Source organism: Sceloporus undulatus, chromosome 4 (genome assembly GCF_019175285.1).
Source record: "Sceloporus undulatus isolate JIND9_A2432 ecotype Alabama chromosome 4, SceUnd_v1.1, whole genome shotgun sequence".
Lineage (NCBI taxonomy): Eukaryota > Metazoa > Chordata > Lepidosauria > Squamata > Phrynosomatidae > Sceloporus > Sceloporus undulatus.
In genome coordinates, this window is record NC_056525.1 from 235,030,354 (window position 1) to 235,046,844 (window position 16,491).

A 16,491-nucleotide genomic window follows, 5' to 3' on the forward strand; every position below is an offset into this window, starting at 1 on the left:
AATTGTTTTATCATTGTTTTTTTTTTTTCTTTTTTTTTTTTTTTTTCTTTTTTTTTTTTTTCTTTTTTATTTTTTTCTCTTTTTTTTTTTCATATTATTCATAATCCAGAATGCTTCAGGTATAACATGCGTTTCAAATGTGACATCAACTGTTAATTTTATCCAGAAGTGTTAGGTGTTTTGATTCACAGATGCTAGTCAGTTGTTCCTCCTCTGAAGGAACAGATGGATATACAGGAAGGTTATATGCACTGTGTAAAGTTGCAATCATTAGTGAGTAACTTCAGCAGTTTTGAGCCAGGTTATGGAATATGAACACATTTTTGTTCCTAGTAAAATGGATACTTTGCACAGGGTAAGTAGGTAATATTATTTATGTTAACATAATCGCCAATACAATTGCAAACCAAAAGTAACCTGTCACAGGGACAGTGACAGTTGCACTATTTTCAAGTTTTTTTTCCATTAATAAAAAGTTGTTCAGTGGACTAAGGTGGGATATCTGTTAGGTTTGCCTTCTCTCACATTAATGTTTTAAGAACAAAAAAATTTTCCCTCCCTGATATGAAAACATTGGCAAATTCTTGAATTTTTTCTCTTTGCACTGGCCAAATTTAGCAGGTAGAATGACTGCAGCCTGGAGAGACTTGCTGAATGTTAAAGCTGAGAAAGTGCCTGAAAAAAAGTGGGAATGAATGCAGCACAAAAATGGTTAATACACAGTGTTTCAAATCCAGATATTTGAGAGTTTAAGCACTCAAACCCTGACTTGGTGATGTGAATCTGCCAGTTTTGGTTTTCAAAATTGATTTTCCTTTCATTCCAAACTAAGGTTTTCAAATTTTCATGTCTTATAGGAAAAAGATGGGGATTTTCACTGTCCTAATCAAACCTTTTCGTAGGTACACCTGAGTGGTATTTGTAGCAACCTGGTGTCCTTGTCAGCTGCACAGAAAAATGTGGTCTAGCCTCCACCTGCGACGAGTTGCTTGCTTGTTCATTCATCAGGTTATGGAAAGCTGCCATTATTAAGGGAAAAGGTTTTATGTAGACTATACAAATATGCTGCTCATTATTTTTTAGAAAGTATCATAGCCTTTTCCCTCTATGGACCAAAACATACTGCAGAAATAATCCAGTTTGGACCACTTTAACTGCCTGGTTCAGTGCTGGGAATCCGGGAACTGTAGTTATTGTTCTTGCTGATATTTGTACCCTTATAAAGGTCTTTTGAGTGTATGTTTTATATGTGTTTGGTCACTGTTATTGCATTTTATCTTGTACTGGCCGCAGCCATAATAAATGATTGATTGTAGTTTATTGTTGTACCAGAGCTCTGACAGAGAAAGCCAATGGTCACAAAACTACAGTTCCAAGAATTCCCTGCATTGAGTCAGGCAGTTAAGTGGTCTCAAACTGGATATTTCGTAGCTGTTTTGGACTATGTCGGTTCCAAGGTAATGCTCACTCTTACTTACATGCAGAAATTTTAAAAGGTGATGGCACCAGAATATCTGAACAATTGAACAGATTAGAGTGGGGGAAGCTCAAAAATTGTTATCAGCAGGTCTTTTTTATAATATAGCTGAAGCAATCATTACAATGTGAAGGGCAACACAGTTAACCGTAATTTTTATTTATAGCAGTCAGAACAAAAACGCTGCATGGAGAGAGGTCAACTCAATACAAACTAGCAACTAAACACAATACTTACCTTAGAAACATTTTGTTTTTTAAACGGTGACCACTGCTTTACAATAGGCAAGGAACACAAGGGGAGGAAAAGACCCAACAGAACATCCAAATGGGTTTGTCACATGTTAACATTGAATTTTGGCAATAGTGTAATAAAAATTGAGAGTAATTCTAGTGCTTAGGAACTAAAGAGCTGCACTTCTGGGTACAGCTGCATCCAAAGGTTTCCTAAATGTGAATTTGGATGAATCATCGGAGTGCTCCTACCCAAGCCCAGAAGTGATGAGAATTACACAAGAGCCCAGTGAGCCCTTAGAATAACCATTATTTAAAAATGAAGCTTGCCAGGAATTATATTGACAGCCTGCATCCTTTTCAGATTTTTTTTTTAAAAAAAAGGATTTGTTGAATGCAAAAAATCTTGAAGCATCATTTGCAGAATGCATCCGCTATTTCATCAGACTGATGGGCTTGTACTGCAGCACACTGTCTTTTGTGTGTGTGTTGTGTGTGTACATTTTGTCATAGGAGCTTTGTTTTTCAAAGAAAGGAGAGCTTATCATTAAGGATCATGCTTTGTTTGCTTTGAAGCCATAACATAAAAAAGTGTTAAGCAACCACAGCAGTGTAATGTTATAAGAACACAGTGACTATACAGTTTTACGATACGTTCACATCCAATGCAGTTATGTATTTAAGCATAGAGGATTATGTAGGCAAGATGGCAGCCAATAGGAGTCTCCCGAGTGTCCAGGAAGAGTAGATTGTGCGTATACGCATGACCTAGCTCTTCCACTGCAGGTTGCGTCTTTGCAACTGCAAATACAAGGTCTGTTGTCTATAATCCCGCTTGCATTGCCCATATAGGATAAGGCAGAAGGATCATTAGATTACAGATGTTCTAAGAAATCACGAAAGTGGAACACCTGTGGTGCTGGTTACGCACTTTTCTACCGACCCCCTGTGAAATGGATATATCACAGCAATTTCATTTTTAAGAAACAAAGTCCCCCCAATAAATTTATTAACAGCTTCCCCAAAAAACATTGCTGAGAACAATAAAAAAGAAAGCAGTTGTCAGTCCCCTCCTCTCCAATGAATAAAATCAAAGTATGTTCCCCATCCCACCACACACCCAAATCTTGAAGTATTTGGAAAAGCCAATCAAATGCCACTTAAGAAAAAACGGCCCTTTAAAAGAAATGTTTGTAGTTTTACTGGAATTCCAGCTGGTTACCCATCAGCTTTTTGAGTGGTTCCTCAAAACTATTTGGGGCTTTTCCTGTTGTTTCTTTAGTTGCCAGCCTGCTGGGCATAGCCAGTAAAAGATATAAAGTTATAATGAAGAATTCCTGGTTTTTTCTCTCTCCCTCCCTCCCTCTCTCCTCTAAACAGTTTAACACTGTCTGCCTTCACTTCAACTTTACAGCATTGTAAATGTATATGTCATTTTTTAGGGAACAAAACGTGAAGCAAGAAAATTTAAGGTTTGTGAACTGACCGAAGATGTTGCTTTTGAGTTCTGAAGAAAGGGAAAAATATTTTTTAAAAAACAAACAACAGGGAGCAATCCACAGAGGCTTTTCCTGGGCAGGAAATTTTGTAACCCCCAACAGCTTCATGGGGCTATTGCAGGAGAAGTTCCTAGTGGACGGACCCAAAATCTTTTAAACACCCTATTTAAACAACATGCAATCAATATGGCTTATTTGACGCGTTTACCATGAAGCACTGCTAGGCTACTTGTGCAACAGTTATAGGCCTCCCATTTTCCTAACCCTCTAAACACTCTAAACGATTACAGGCTGCTCTCTCTTCCACTATATATTGCTTTAGTCAATCAGCTGCGGTTTCCTGCTTTAAACGTAAAAACAACTCATCACCAAAACTTCACGGAGGACCTGTTTCTCACTGTGTCCTTTGTACAGTAAAGTTAACAACTGGTTTCTGGACCCTCATTATTGCAAGGTGCTCTGTTATGAGCTTGCAATAGTGAGAATGCATTACAACTTCCCTCCTCCTGAAGTTTAAGCTAATTGACTTTATTGTAATCTTTCTCCTAGGCATGTAAAACTTAAAGAGTTTAAAAAAGTTAATGGGATTTGGCACCTTCAGGGAAAAAATAAAAGGGAAATGCTGATTTTTTTAAAAAAAGAAGCAAAAAAATCCCATATTTACAAAAATGGGAAAGAAAAAAAACCTTATGAGACAGAAAAATGTTGCTCCTTAAGGATTTTAGTTTGCAAATCTCTCCTCCCTCCACTTTATAGAACGTTTCATCTGTCTGATACTGAGCATCCTACAAAACCTTGATTGTACAGTGAATGAATAGAGAGACAAAAGACATTCATCAGGTAGTTCAAGTCTCTGTGTTAAGATGCAACTTCTGCAGTGGTCCAGCTTTTAAGAAATGCGGGGTGTGACCGATCATTCGTGGTGGTCTTCTTCAGCTTAACACCTCGGCGAATCGCCTTCAGCATATCTCTGCCTTGTGGGCCTCGCTGGCATTCTGGACTCCCAACTGAGGTGCTGGCTGACAAGGGGAGCAGTAGGCCTGGGCTCCCCCTTTCGCTTTCTCTCCCTCACTTTCGGTGGGGGTCTGTCTCAACTCCTCTATGGCGCTTGGCTTCTGGGCCACGGCTGGAGGGTTGACAGGCTTGTTGCTCCATGATGAGGATGTGCCACGGCTCCTTGGCTGCCACTTCCAGCCTCGGGACTTGGTTCAGGGCTTTCTTCGTTCCTGCCGGCAAGCTTGGTAGTCTCCTGGTATGTCTGGTACAGTTGGTGTTTTGACTGGATCACAGGTGTCTTAATGGGATTGGGCCTGCCCCGTAGTCCCACGTCTGACAGCCGGTTTGGTAGAAGGGGTCCGTCGGATGGTTGCTACACCTGGTTACCATCACAGCCCAGTGTTGGTGGGGAGGCCTGCAGTGGAAGCAGGGCGCTTGGCATGAAACATGCGACGGTAAGCTGACTGATTCGCTGTTTCTTGGAATCGTTGAAGACTTGTCAAATTCTGCTGTTCTGGCTCGGTCACACTGACAGAAAAGTAGTCGTTAATCTGAAACTGAGGATGGAAAATGTTAAGGCAAGTAGCTACTAAAAAGCAAGACAGCTGTATTAGGTCTTCCTTTGGAGGCCATTCAGCTAAGATGCAACGAGGAAGTGAGGAGATTGCAAGACTCACTCAAATGCCCTGGTGAGAGATCAGCTGTCATGTGACTCTAAATCTCCCCAACCATTCAAACTGGCTGTTTAGCACTATAGGGACTGGTCCCTAGTCCCCCCCCCCTAATTTTCTCTCCTCTCCTCCTTTGTATATCACATCTAGTGAATCCCTCTTGGAACTGAAGCGCATGATAGTTAAATGAAAAGGGATTGGAAGGTATGCCTGAGGTAAGACTGTCTTCTTTGTCACTGACCTCATGTAAGCAACCAACACTGATATTTCCAGCTTTTCAAGAGAGAATGTCTATGTACCTCCAAGGTCATTGGACTTGGGCAAATCCATTAATTTCATAGGTTTCTTAGGAAGGAATAGTCGATGTGGTTTTACCAGTTCTTTCCTCTGAAATATAGCATACCGCACCTAGTATTTGTTGGTATTCTCCCACCCAAGTACTAACCAGGGCTGACCCTGCTTAACTTCCAAGATCAGCTGCAATTGGTGCCTTTAGGGTACTGAAGCCCATGTCAAGAGAGGATAAAATAATAATACTATATGCATGAAAGCAAGCAGTTTTAGTCTAAAAAGGGGGTCAATTAGTGGCTAATTTTGAGTGCAAAACACTAGAGTGCTAAGAGCCAGGTGATGAAAAGCAAACACAAAATCACAAAAACAATTTACGTCCTTCAAATGTCCTACAAGTTATCTATATCTTTTCAAGATTGTATACCCATCAATGTCAGCATCACCTTAAACATGTATTCATTTTAATTCCTCATTCCTATGGACTAAAGATTGTCAATTCACTCTTCTTTTCTTTGTTGAAACAAAAAATGACATGTATGACTTTGTAAAGTTTGTAAAACACACAGATTTGGTGCAGCAACTGGTTTGGCCATACTGAGGAACAATATGGTAAGATGGTATGTCAATGCATCCGTTTCCTTACCTTGTGAGGGAATGGTATCCTCTGAGCACATGGTGTGGTCGTCTGGGTGCTGTAGCCACTGGAACACTGCAAGGAATCCCGACTGCTTCTCTTGGGTATCTAACTGTAGCCACGGCTCAGAGCAAGCCAGCTCTTCACATGCCTCCATCTCCTCTCCTGCTATCACACAATATAAGCCTCTCATTAGATTGTGAAGCAAGATTGTTGGGGCAATCCAAAGGCACACTTATGGCCTATTACTGCAATGGCCCTTTAAAAATATGAATCTGCACGACAGTGGATGAATCTAGACTCTGTCATGTTTAGAGGAACACCCTGAAACCATAGATGACTAACTTCAGCTTTACAGGTTTCAGCGGGTCTATTCTAGGTCTGGATCCAACCCCAAATTTCTAAGTTTACTTTGCTTTTGTTGTTCAGTCTTCACCAAGACTCCCTGTGCTAATAGTCCACAACATCTAGAACAGGGGTAGGCAACCTTTTTGAGCCGGAGGCCAGGTTGCTGTCCTCGCAAACTGGGGGGGGTGTGTGGAGCTTCCACCCTCTGGGGGCGGAGCCGCATGCGGGGGCGGAGCTTCCACATCCGGGGGCAGGCTTCCTTCTTTGCCGGCCCCTCACGGGGCCCCAGGCCCTGTCAGAGGCCAGAAGAGCCAGCGGGGGCCAGTGCAGGAGACCTCCCCCTCAAAAAAGCTGGCGGGGGCGCCAGTGTGGAGGCCTCCTCCTTTTGCTAGCCCTTTTGCCGTCTGGGGCCTCCAAGAGGGCCCCAGCGACGGCAACGGGCTCCCAGGGTGCTGCCGCCGCCGCCAGAACCCTCTGGAGGGCCCAGCGACGGCAACGGCTCCAGAGGCTCGCTGCCGCCGCCCTCTGGAGGGCCCCAGTGAAGGCAACGGACCTCCCAGAGGCCGCTCCGCCACTGGAGCCCTATTCAAGGGCTCCGGCAGCCGGCGGCCTCAGCGAAGTCTCGCGCACCTTCTTGTGGTTGCACGGACTTCGCCTCTAGGCCGTCACCATTTTGTTTTCCAAAATGGGGGAAGGTTGCGCGAGATTTTGCCCCATTTTGAAAAAACAAAATGGCGGCCCTGGGACCTGGAAAAGCCCAATCGGCGCCGGCCGAGCCGGAAAGGCCTCCTGGGCTGGGGTTGCCGACCCCTGATTAGAACATGCTGTTAAGAAAACACAAAAATTATCCAGACTGTACATTGCCCTAAAAGCTAAATGGATGGAAGGTAGTATAGAACGTTTTCAGTAACCAATCAAAAAAATAAATACAGGCAACCAAATCTGTAAGTACATTTAACCCACTTTGTTTCTCCTCCTGCCAAACTGGTACAGTCTAGGATGGGCTTGAACTGCATGCTATTTCAGTGTATCTGATTTCATTTTCAAATTACTGTTCTCACCGAGAACCACACTGGGCAAAGACTTGAGTTTTCACAAAAGCCTTCCTCAAGAAGAGGCATTTGGCAGAATAATCCTTCAAGCAGCAAAAGTCTGTGGGACTTTTCTTTGAGGAAGACTAATGATATTATCCTAACCAATTTGGCACCAACTGCTCACCCATGAGATAAACTGAATAAGAGTCTCACCCTTGCAGCAGCTGAGCGGTCATGCTCCGGGTCTTTGGGCTTCCTCCGTGGACAGGGTGGTCCACTCTGTGCACCCCCAGCAGAATCTATTTCTCGTTTTTCCTTGCGGCGTTGCAAAGTGTTTACCATGGGCTGGTCCTAAGGACCTGGTTTAGCCCAATCCTAGGAAAAAAATTCTATAGTCTTAAGTTTATACATACTGTATATTATTATACCTGGTGGTCACAAATGTAATATACATGTTGAGCTTTGCAACATTAATATCAAAGATTTCTTCTCTCCCTGAGACCATATCTAGCTTTTTCCTCAAATGTTCCACACTGCAGAAATAAGCAGTCAGATATCACTTTAACTGTCATGGTGCTATCTTGTGATATCCTGTGATTTGTTAGTTTGTTGAGGTATTCAACTGGTCTGTCAGAGTGGTCCGGTGCCTCGCCAAGGTAAAAAACCAGGATTCTGTAAGATACAGTGTGGCAGGTAAAGTTGTGTCAAACTGCTCTATTTCTGCCGTAGTGATACCACCTGGAATGCAATAAAGGTTCCGCTCTCAGGTCTTATATTTTAATGTCCTCTGACTCTGGTGCAGGCAGCAGAGAACAGGTCATTTTTGGTGTAACTATCCCTACTTCCTAAATCTTGATTTAGGGTAAGGATGGGCAACTCTGGGGGTCTATGAACAGGTCAGGGACGTAGCCGGGGGGGGGGGGTTCTGGGGTTCTGGGGGGGGGGTTCGGACCCCCCCTCCATTAGAAAATGAATGGTGTGTGTGCTGCGCCGCCGCACCTAAGCCCCATTATAATGATGGCACTTAGTCTGAACCACCCCCCCTTCCTAAAATCCTAGCTACGTTCCCTGAACAGGTGGACCAGGGATCTTCAGAGGCCACAGAGACTGCTAAAAAATGAAAAGACAAAAACCTCAACCTTTTCCTTTGGCCAGAAAAAGGGTGGTTTGAGGAGCCTGGAAGGGCCAAGTCCAACAACAACAACAACAACAACAAAAACACCCCGTTTTACAGAGCTGCTTGTAGCAGGGCTGCATTTTGCCCTGGTTTGGGAGTAAGGATCAAGAGTTGAGGTACATTCTCCTTCCTTTAGCTGCATCTGCACTGCAGAAATAATCAGGTTTGACACCACTTTAACTGCCACAGCTCAATGCTATGGAATTCTGAGAACTGTAGTTTGTTGTGGCTCCAGAGTTAAAATGGTATCAAACCAAATTATTTCTGCATTGTGGGTGCAGCCTTGACATACTAACTTCAACCCTAATTTGCTCCTTTCTGAAATTAAAAACTCAGGTTTTATGCCTGCTCACCAATCTGGAGTCTTAAACCATGGTTTGTTCCTGGTAATAAACAGACATCAAACTAGAGTTTCCCATTTCAGATGCAAGAAAAAACTGTGGTTTAATACAAACCAGGGCTGAAGCTGTCACTCAAAAGGAACAAGGCAATGGGGGAGTATATGCAAGCTCAATGCTGTTCCCAGGTTCTTAAACCTTTGTATAGAAAGTGCCTTTCTTGTGTCCAAATCAGACCAATATTTCTTTTCTAAAAGAAATAGCCTGATACTGAACAGCTCTTTACTAGCACTGCTCCGGAATCCCTCCATGTCCTTGACCACCTTCTCAAGGCAGGCTAGAAAATACAGCTAGCATTCTCTTTGCAAAGAAATGTTCCTGACTAGCATGGGAATTCCCTTCTCTTTCAATGTGGCAGTGGTGGGGTAATGTATGAAGAAGCCCACAAATATGGCTAGCTATTCCATTTTAAGCTATGTTCTTGGCTGCCATCCAAAGTACTCTATTCTAAGACAAAGCGGCTGGTTTGGACTTCTCACCCACCATTTCCATCCCATCTGTGCTTTCGTTGCAGCATGCACCAGAGCGCTGAGCACCGTATTTTCTTTGGCAAGATATACTGAATGCATGACAAAGAAATATCTGGTTTTGGTACAAATCAGGGTGTGCCAAGCTAGACACACACCAGATCTGTTTCTAGCACTGGGGGAAGTTTCTTAAACAGGACTGGGAGAATGTTGTTGTGTGCCTTCAAGTTGTTTGTCCCCCCCCCCCCCACCCCACCCATTGGAATGGCACTATTCTGTAGTGCCATTCCAATCAGCCTTAGCTACAACCTGTAGTGGTGAAGAATGAATGCTAGGAGTTGCAGTAAACATCCGGAAAACCAGTTCTTTTCTAGCTCTGACTTTATCAGTACAGTCCAGCCTTGCCTTATGCAGGGGATCAATTCCAGACCGCCCGCCCCCCCACGTAAGGTAAAACGTGTGTATGCTCGAGCCTCATTAGACATAATGGAGCTCGTGCTCGTTGCGCGGCTGTGCACGTGCCATTCTCCCGGCAGCTTCTGCATAAGCTGGAAGCCACTTATATTGAGCCCGCATATGCTGTGGGCTCACTGTATAATGCCTCTGCGGCAGAATTTCTCTTGCCTAATCTGCACTGCAAACATAATGCAGTTTGACACTACTTTGACTGTCATGGCTCCATCGTATGGAGTCCTGGGATTTGTTGTTTGTTGCGGCACCACAGCTCCCTGATAGATAAGGCTAAATCCCTCACAAAATTACAAATCCCACAGTTCCATAGCATTGAGCCATGGCAGTTAAAGGAGTGTCAAATTGCATTATTTCTGTAGTGCAATTAGACCTTTGTTAATTCTTCAAAAGTGGAAAGTGAGAAGCCCGTTTAATCGGGAGGCTTATTGAGATACAGGTAGAGCTCCAAAAACAGCAGGCTTCCTTGGATCATTTTTGGAGCGGTCAAGCATGTCAAAGATATATACAGGGCCAGGAGATTTGTACCAGCACCGAAACAGCCTAAGCCAGCATCCTTTCACATGGTTCCTTTAAGATGTATTGAACTACCACTTCTACTAACCCCTAGTCAGCAAGGCCAATGGCCATGATGGCTGGAAGGTGATGGAAGTGATACTCCAACACATTTGGACACCATGTTGAAGGGTCTGAGCCCTACACTTTAAAAATCCAATAAGGAAAAAGCACTTATCAAGCCCTATGGACCTGGGCTGTGGGCATACATGACCTGACCTGAGCTGAACTCTGCTGTGAATCCTTCTTGTTTGACTCTGATGTTTACCACCAGCATCCCTGGAGAGAGTTGCATAAACCTTTATTCTTTTGTTGGCTTTGGCTTGGAGAAAAGAACTCTTGTCTGCAACTGGACAGTAAATCAGACTATGAGAGCTTTTCTGTCTTCCCAAGAACTTGCATCAAGGAATAAGGACACAGAGAAGATGACTCCTGGGGACCTTTCACACTATATCAGCAATTCCCAAACTTTAATCCTCCAAGTGTTTTGGACCACAGCTCCCCGAACCCCAGTCAATATGGCCAACAGTCGGGCATACTGGAAGCTGAAGCCCAAAACTTCTGGAGGACAAATGTTTGGGAACCACTACTACACAATTATGGTGTCATGATTCCACTTTTAACAGCCATGGCTTCATCCCATGAAATCCTGGAATTTGCTGTTTGGTGAGAAACTTGAGCTCCCTGGCTTAAAATTCTTAACACACTTTCCTAAAACAAATGAATGCATGAATGCATGAATGAATGAATAAATAAAATGGAGTACAGCCTATATAAGTTGTTTCAATCCTGGGACAGCTTGCATGCTCCATTTTGTGTGCAGGTACAAATATCCAGGCTGAATACCTCACTTCTGAAGGGCACATCTTGGTGTAAGTCACTATTTTCTCTTTTCAACTTAACAGAAGTGGGGTGGCTATCTTGATTTTGGTCAGTGCTCCTACACAGTTTATAGAGAGACACACATGTGTATTGCCCTCACAACCAACATGGAATGCAAGTTTTTGGTACTCTCAGAAACCCAATTTTCCAGTTTATCCAAAGTCAAAAAAGATAAAGATACAGTGTTCACAGCATTCAGGCCTCTGGCAAAGTTCCCTCTACAATCACTGCTGGTACATTTCTCCTCTTCCTCCCACTGACTACTATGCTTGCTAGTTAATCTACTGCCTAGATACCAAAGGTATAGCTGCACCACACAATTATAGCAGTCTGATCTCTGAGCTCCATCCTAAGGACTTGGTGGGATTTGTAGTCTGGTGAGGTGCTTAGAATTCTCTTCTAGAAGATTCTAGGGCTATAGTCCAAAGCACTAGAGCTCTCCAGCAAAGAATTGTAACTAAACCACAAAACTACAAATCTCAGGGTTCTATAAAATGGAACCGTAACCAATAAAGAAGCACAGTGCCACATGTAATTTAACAGGCCAATTCTCTTGTTCCTTTTTTGGTGCTGGCAGGAAGACATTTTTGGATGTGATCCTGTACAGTGTGGGGAAAGGACAGCAACAGTAAGTTGCCTGCCAAGCTTTTTCTAGGGATGAAGTCATACAAAAACATTCAACAAGAAATGCAAGACTTTCTTTATGAGATCATCCCTGGGAAAAAAGGATAAGGCAGCTTTAACACATGGATGCACTCAATTGGGCTACATCAAAAAGTTATCCTGCAAGCCCTCTGCTGTGAAATCAAGATTCAGTGAAATTAAGATTCAGCTCCAAATCTCATAGGCAATAAAGCTCTGGTCCTGTTTGTTCAGATAACCCCAGGTTTTCTAATGCAATGATTTATGGGGTGAAGGTGTGCAGAAAGAATCCTGGTTAAGATCCAGAATTCGGAATGGCATTAAGAGCCAAAGGGATTGAGGGAGAGGAAATCAACCAAGACTTCATGAGATTTTAAGAAGCAACATTTTGCCATAGAGTAGGGGGGAGGGTATGGAAAGGAAAAAGTGACAGAAAACAAAAGAAACACAAACCTTCCAGCTAGGGATCTTAGATGATGGTAACATGCCTGGCCCAATGGTGTAATAATGAGCGTAGTCTGGAAGGAGGGTGGAGGAGGAAGCCCGGGTCCATGCGTGAGAAACAGACGGGACATGAGGGGGAGGACCTGCACCAACTGAGGCTAGGGGCGGGCCACTTGACAAACTACAGTGATAATACCCATTAGACAACTGGAAACAAAAAGAAAAAAGGGGAGGAAAGGAGACAAATTAATATAAATAGAACAAAATACGGGAGGAGGAACTATGAGGTGATTCAGGCATGCACAGAGAAAAAAGGGGGGTGAGATGCTCCACGTGATGGTTTGGTCACTTTTGCAACTTGGCACCCCCCATACAGACCTGATTCATGCTTTGGTAACGTTGCTGAAAATACATCAAACATGCTGAAAAAAAGGGAAACAAAATCATTCTCGGGCTGAACAGCTCAACACCACTGGGGCAGAGAGGAAATCCTTGTCTGTGGAATTACACCAGAGAAAGACAGCAAATGGAAACAGTGCTCTAAGGGTTTTTTCCCCTCTGTGAATCAGAGCATCAGTTGGAAGCTTCAGTTCAGACTATAGATGCAAAGAGATGCAATCTTTCCAAGGCTGTTAATATGCCTTTTGGGTTAGTAATTTTACATTCCATCCAAGTGAGAGCAGCAGCAGCTCAGCCTCAGAAAATGATACGTTCCAGGAGTAACATAATAGTAGGGGATGAAGGAAGAAATCAGTGGCTTTGCCAGATGAGAATGGATTCAACTCGCTCTTGGCTGAGATCAGAATTTATCCAAAGCTTTACTGCTCTAAGATGTTTGAGCAATTTACCACCACCACTGGTCCTGGGATCTTAAAGGAATTTGGGAAAGCAGTCAAGGAAACTTAAGACAGTATGTTGATCAGACATCTGAAGATACATGGTCTCCCAGTTTCAGCTTCATGTTAAAAAGCCAGCAAGGGCAAACTCCCAATTATCAGATTTATCGAGGTAGTGACATGTAGTGATCTGACTGTTGTTCCACGTACTGCAGAAGCCTTTTGCACCATGCCTGGTCATTGGCTTCATAAATGATTCAACCTGTGTTATAATCACTACATGCTACACCTTGACATACCCACTTCTCAGAAACAGCAGACTGGGTTCAGGCCATTCACAGAACCAGTTTATTACACTCAGCATAGATAAGTTTGCGGCAGTTTTGCAACAGCAACCCAGCTGTAGTGAACAGGTTTACATTCATTTAGACCAGTGGTCCTCCAGATTTTCTGGACGTCAACGCCCACAATGCTCCACCACTGGCCATGTTAGCTGGCGGCTTCTAGAAATCCAGAATGTCTGGAGGACTCACTACATCAGCACTACAGAAATAATCTAGGTTGACACCACTGAAACTGCCAGGGCTCAATGCTATGGAATTCTGAAAATTGCAGTTTTGTGAGACATTAAGCCTTCTCTGTCAGAGAGTGCTGCTGCCAGAATAAAATGCAAATACCAGAATTCCATAACACTGAGCCACGGCAGTTAAAGTACAGTCAGTCCTCTGTACCTACGGATTCAACTATCCACGGCTTACAAATATTCAAAAAGTATATAAATTCCTAAAAGCAAACCTTGATTGAAGCATTTTACACAAGGGACAACATTTTAGTATGCCACTGCATATAATGGGACTTGAGCATCCATGGAGTTTGGTATCCACAGGGCTTTCTGGAACAAACCCCCAGTGGATACCAAGGGCCCATTATACTGTAAAACTGCTTTATTTCTGCAGTGCGGATGCAGCCTAAGTTCCTTTAAGAGAGTGAGGAAGGATTTCCATTCTGATCTGTATGCTCTCATCCTCTTTTTGTGCTCCTCTTTCACAACAGAGCCAAAGGAGACCAAAGAATGTATCTTAGAGATGGAAGCCTTTGTCACCTTCTCTGTGGAGGCCCAAGCCCCCATGGTGGAGCCTGAGCTGACAGAGGTGGGCGAACTGCACTCGCTCACTGACTGGCACGTTTCAGAGGCTTCTGAGGAGGCTGAGCTGGACGAATTCTGCTGGGATTATTAAAACAAACACACACAAAACCAAAAAACAGAACAAAAACAAAACAAAAAAACCCAGAAGTGGCACCACAAACACAGAAAGAAAAAGAAAGAGAGAGAGAAATAAAACAAAAAGCCATCAAAAACAAAAGCCAACACAGCATAGAGGGACAAATACATATACACAGGAGAAGGAGGAGAAAAGCAGAGTATTAGGAGGGATTAAGGGGGGGGAATGTAAATCATTAAGCATAGCTGAAAGCTTTCAATGCTGGTCAGTAACGGTGCAACCGAGACAAAAGCAACGGGGTCCAAATGCCAGAGGCTCATACGTCCTGTGGATTGCAAGCCAAATCCATGATGAACTTTCAATTTCAACTTGAGGAGTGGCATGCTGCTGATTCATGTACTCCCAAAACTGTCTCAAAGGCAGAACATCAGACAGATGAAGCCACCTGTAGTCCAGGGCAGCAGGTGAGGCTTGAGATGCACCCCTATCTTGGACATGGACTGCTGGTGACTGCAGTGATGGCATAGTCTGAAGTGTCACAAAACAAGGCTGCTTGAATTAGGCCTTTCCTTTAAGATTGGCAAGATAAACTGAATGTAAGGTTGCATGAGATAATGCTTGATGCTGGAACTGAAAGTCCATGTGGATTTGTCAAGGAAGAACCAGAAGCAAAATACCAGTTTCCTGACAGCTCTTGCATGCAGATTTTTTTTTGAGGGGTGAGAATACCAGTAATTTCAATTTTGATCCCAGTTTGACTGCAAATGATTCCTGTGTTAAGCAGACAGAAAACCCTGAAGGAACCTAGGCAATTGATAGCGATCATTAGTAAGACCTCTGGTCTATCAAGTTAAGATTCCATGTAATTTGTGCCACCCTCTCCTATACTAAATATCTCAAATCATACAATTTCTCCAGACCACTGTCAAAATATTCTGCCCTATAGAAATGGTGTGACCACCTGCAAGACCTGCACTTAGGGACATAAATCTTTATTTTATTCTTTCATGTCAAAATGGTCAATTTCAAAAGCCTTATCCTTATTGGGTGAGGCTGTGAGAGCTTTTGCACATTTTTGATGTTTTTCCACATTTTGGGATTTTTGGTCAAAGTCTTGCTAAGGTTTTCTGGTCTATAAAGCTTGGGTTTTGCATAAAATATATTCTTTTTGCACAAAACCCACATTTTGCAGAAAATCACAAAACAGCTTTTATGCAATTCCTGGCACTGATGGAAAAGTGCCTCAGACAGGGATGAAACTGTTTGCAGTAGTTGATAATTTTTCTGACAGGGTATCTGTACATGCCAAAACACTCCTCCTATGAAGAACAAGACAGTTCGTAAATATTCTCTGTATGTATAAATTAACATATGATAAAGACTGGGGATGGATGTGCTCCTCTCCTCACAGAATTCACTGCCCTTTAAACTCAGCAGACAACTGTGGGCAGGAAATAGCGTTCTGAACCTGGAAGCCCATCAAAGATTTCCTATGCTGATTTTTGCAGGGCTCACAGTTCATACGCACTGCTTTTATAACTTAAACATTGAGGTCAAATTCTTTTAGGGTTTTCACTGGGTTTTTGCAAACAGAACTACTTTTTCCAACATCACATAAGAAGATATTCAGTACCCCTTTTGCAACATTCAAAAAAAAATAGCTGTGTCAGTCTGGAAAATGAGTTTGGAAAGAGATTTTGTAGCACCCTTGAGCCTAACTTTGCGAAAGAAGCTGTAGAATGAGCTTTAATAGACTTGAGTCTATATCCTCAGATGCATCTTCCTCAAGTCTATGAAAGCTCAGGCTGCCAGCTCCTTTCTTTCAGTTAAGTCTCAAAGGTGTTACAAGATCCCTTTGCATATGCTTTTGCAGCCGTGCTGCTTGGCTGCACAAGAGCTACTGAGTGGAACCTGGGTGCAGATCCAGCCATAACCCAAACAGCTAGTGAACTAGGAAAAGTTCCTTATATTGCTGATGGGTTGCCTTATTCTATCTTCACTTTCTGGTACCCAGACCACTGTGTCAGTATGCTAGTAATGTATGCTGCCCAGCTTCAAACAGCATTCAGTCTTAGTTTTTGAATTACCTTTTTATGAACAGACAAAGCTATTCATGACAACTTTTCTGATGAACCTGCCCCCCTTCAGCTTTAATTTTTTGTACTGTCTATGATATGGGATCATTTCTGATATGTGTCACTCTAAAACCCCTGCTC

At 43.0% G+C, this 16,491-nt stretch overlaps 1 protein-coding gene across 12 annotated transcripts in view; it reads right to left on the reverse strand.

The window, feature by feature from the left end:
* The window catches only part of MTSS1 (MTSS I-BAR domain containing 1), a 186,006-nt gene that overhangs the window by 6,804 nt on the left and 162,711 nt on the right, over positions 1–16,491 (reverse strand). For 3 of the 12 annotated variants that reach the window (XM_042465783.1, XM_042465786.1, XM_042465790.1), the window contains 2 exons: positions 14,155–14,277; positions 12,226–12,423 (listed from right to left, as the gene is read on the reverse strand). The exons of 2 other annotated variants lie outside the window; for them this stretch is intronic. In XM_042465783.1, the coding sequence (XP_042321717.1) occupies positions 12,226–12,423; positions 14,155–14,277 (321 nt within the window). The remainder of the gene's footprint in view (positions 1–12,225; positions 12,424–14,154; positions 14,278–16,491) is intronic. 7 more of the 12 variants (XM_042465784.1, XM_042465787.1, XM_042465788.1 and 4 more) reach the window with 4 other exon arrangements.